This window comes from Penaeus monodon, chromosome 28 (assembly GCF_015228065.2).
Source record: "Penaeus monodon isolate SGIC_2016 chromosome 28, NSTDA_Pmon_1, whole genome shotgun sequence".
NCBI lineage: Eukaryota > Metazoa > Arthropoda > Malacostraca > Decapoda > Penaeidae > Penaeus > Penaeus monodon.
The window spans coordinates 37,656,682-37,657,419 of NC_051413.1; the positions used below are offsets into that span (position 1 = coordinate 37,656,682).

General features: G+C 60.3%; 1 protein-coding gene across 1 annotated transcript in view; it reads right to left on the bottom strand.

Moving 5' to 3' along the window:
* LOC119591196 overlaps positions 1–635 on the bottom strand; it is a gene marked incomplete at its 5' end in the record, with an annotated part of 7,320 nt that extends 6,685 nt beyond the window's left edge. The window contains 1 exon segment of the mRNA XM_037939907.1: positions 387–635. Coding sequence (XP_037795835.1) covers positions 387–635 — 249 coding nt within the window.
* Between the last annotated feature and the right edge of the window lie 103 nt (positions 636–738).

The window sequence follows — 738 nt, forward strand, 5'->3', positions numbered from 1 at the left end:
CAAGCGTAAGTTTGAGAATACAAAGGTTGGAAAAATATATTGCCTCCCTTCTGTCAGGAGGCCCACAAAAAAATCTCTATCTTTCACCTCATTCTGTTTCCTCTCCCTGCTTACGTCTTCCGCTTGAGTCGGGCACTTTGCTCACCCGACCTAATCCGCTCATTATGCTGACTGTGCCAGCGTCCCGAATGCCCACTCGCTCAATGCCCCAAATGCCCATGCGATCACTCCGTCAATGCCTCCGGGTCCTCTTGCGCCAGTGGTCCAAAAGCCTGTTGTGGCCACTGGGCCAATGCTCCAAGTGCCCCCTGTGACCATGCCCCAAATGCCCCCCCCCCCGTGCCAATGCCCCACATGACCCCTTCGCCCGGGTGGCGGCCACTCACCCTGCCCAGCGAGTCGTCGAAGGAGGCGAGGCGCTTGGGGTCGGTGTAGCAGATGGTCTTGGGGCGGCGTTTGAAGTAGCTGTCGTCCTCATAGTCGATCTGGTCGTGCTCGTGCTGGTGCTTGCGGTGGGCGGGCGAGGCGTGGGCGGAGGGGGCGGCACTGCTGGTCTTGGTGTACACATTCTCGTCCGAGGGGACACGCCCGCGGAGGCAGGCGGGCAGCAGACTCTTCTTCTTGCACGGGGACACCTGCGGGTGGGAGAGGCAGCGGTCGCGGTTAGTGGAGCGCCAGGAAGGGGCGTTGCTGTGGCAAGGGATGAAGAACTCTGTGCGAATGGCAATGGTAAAGAGA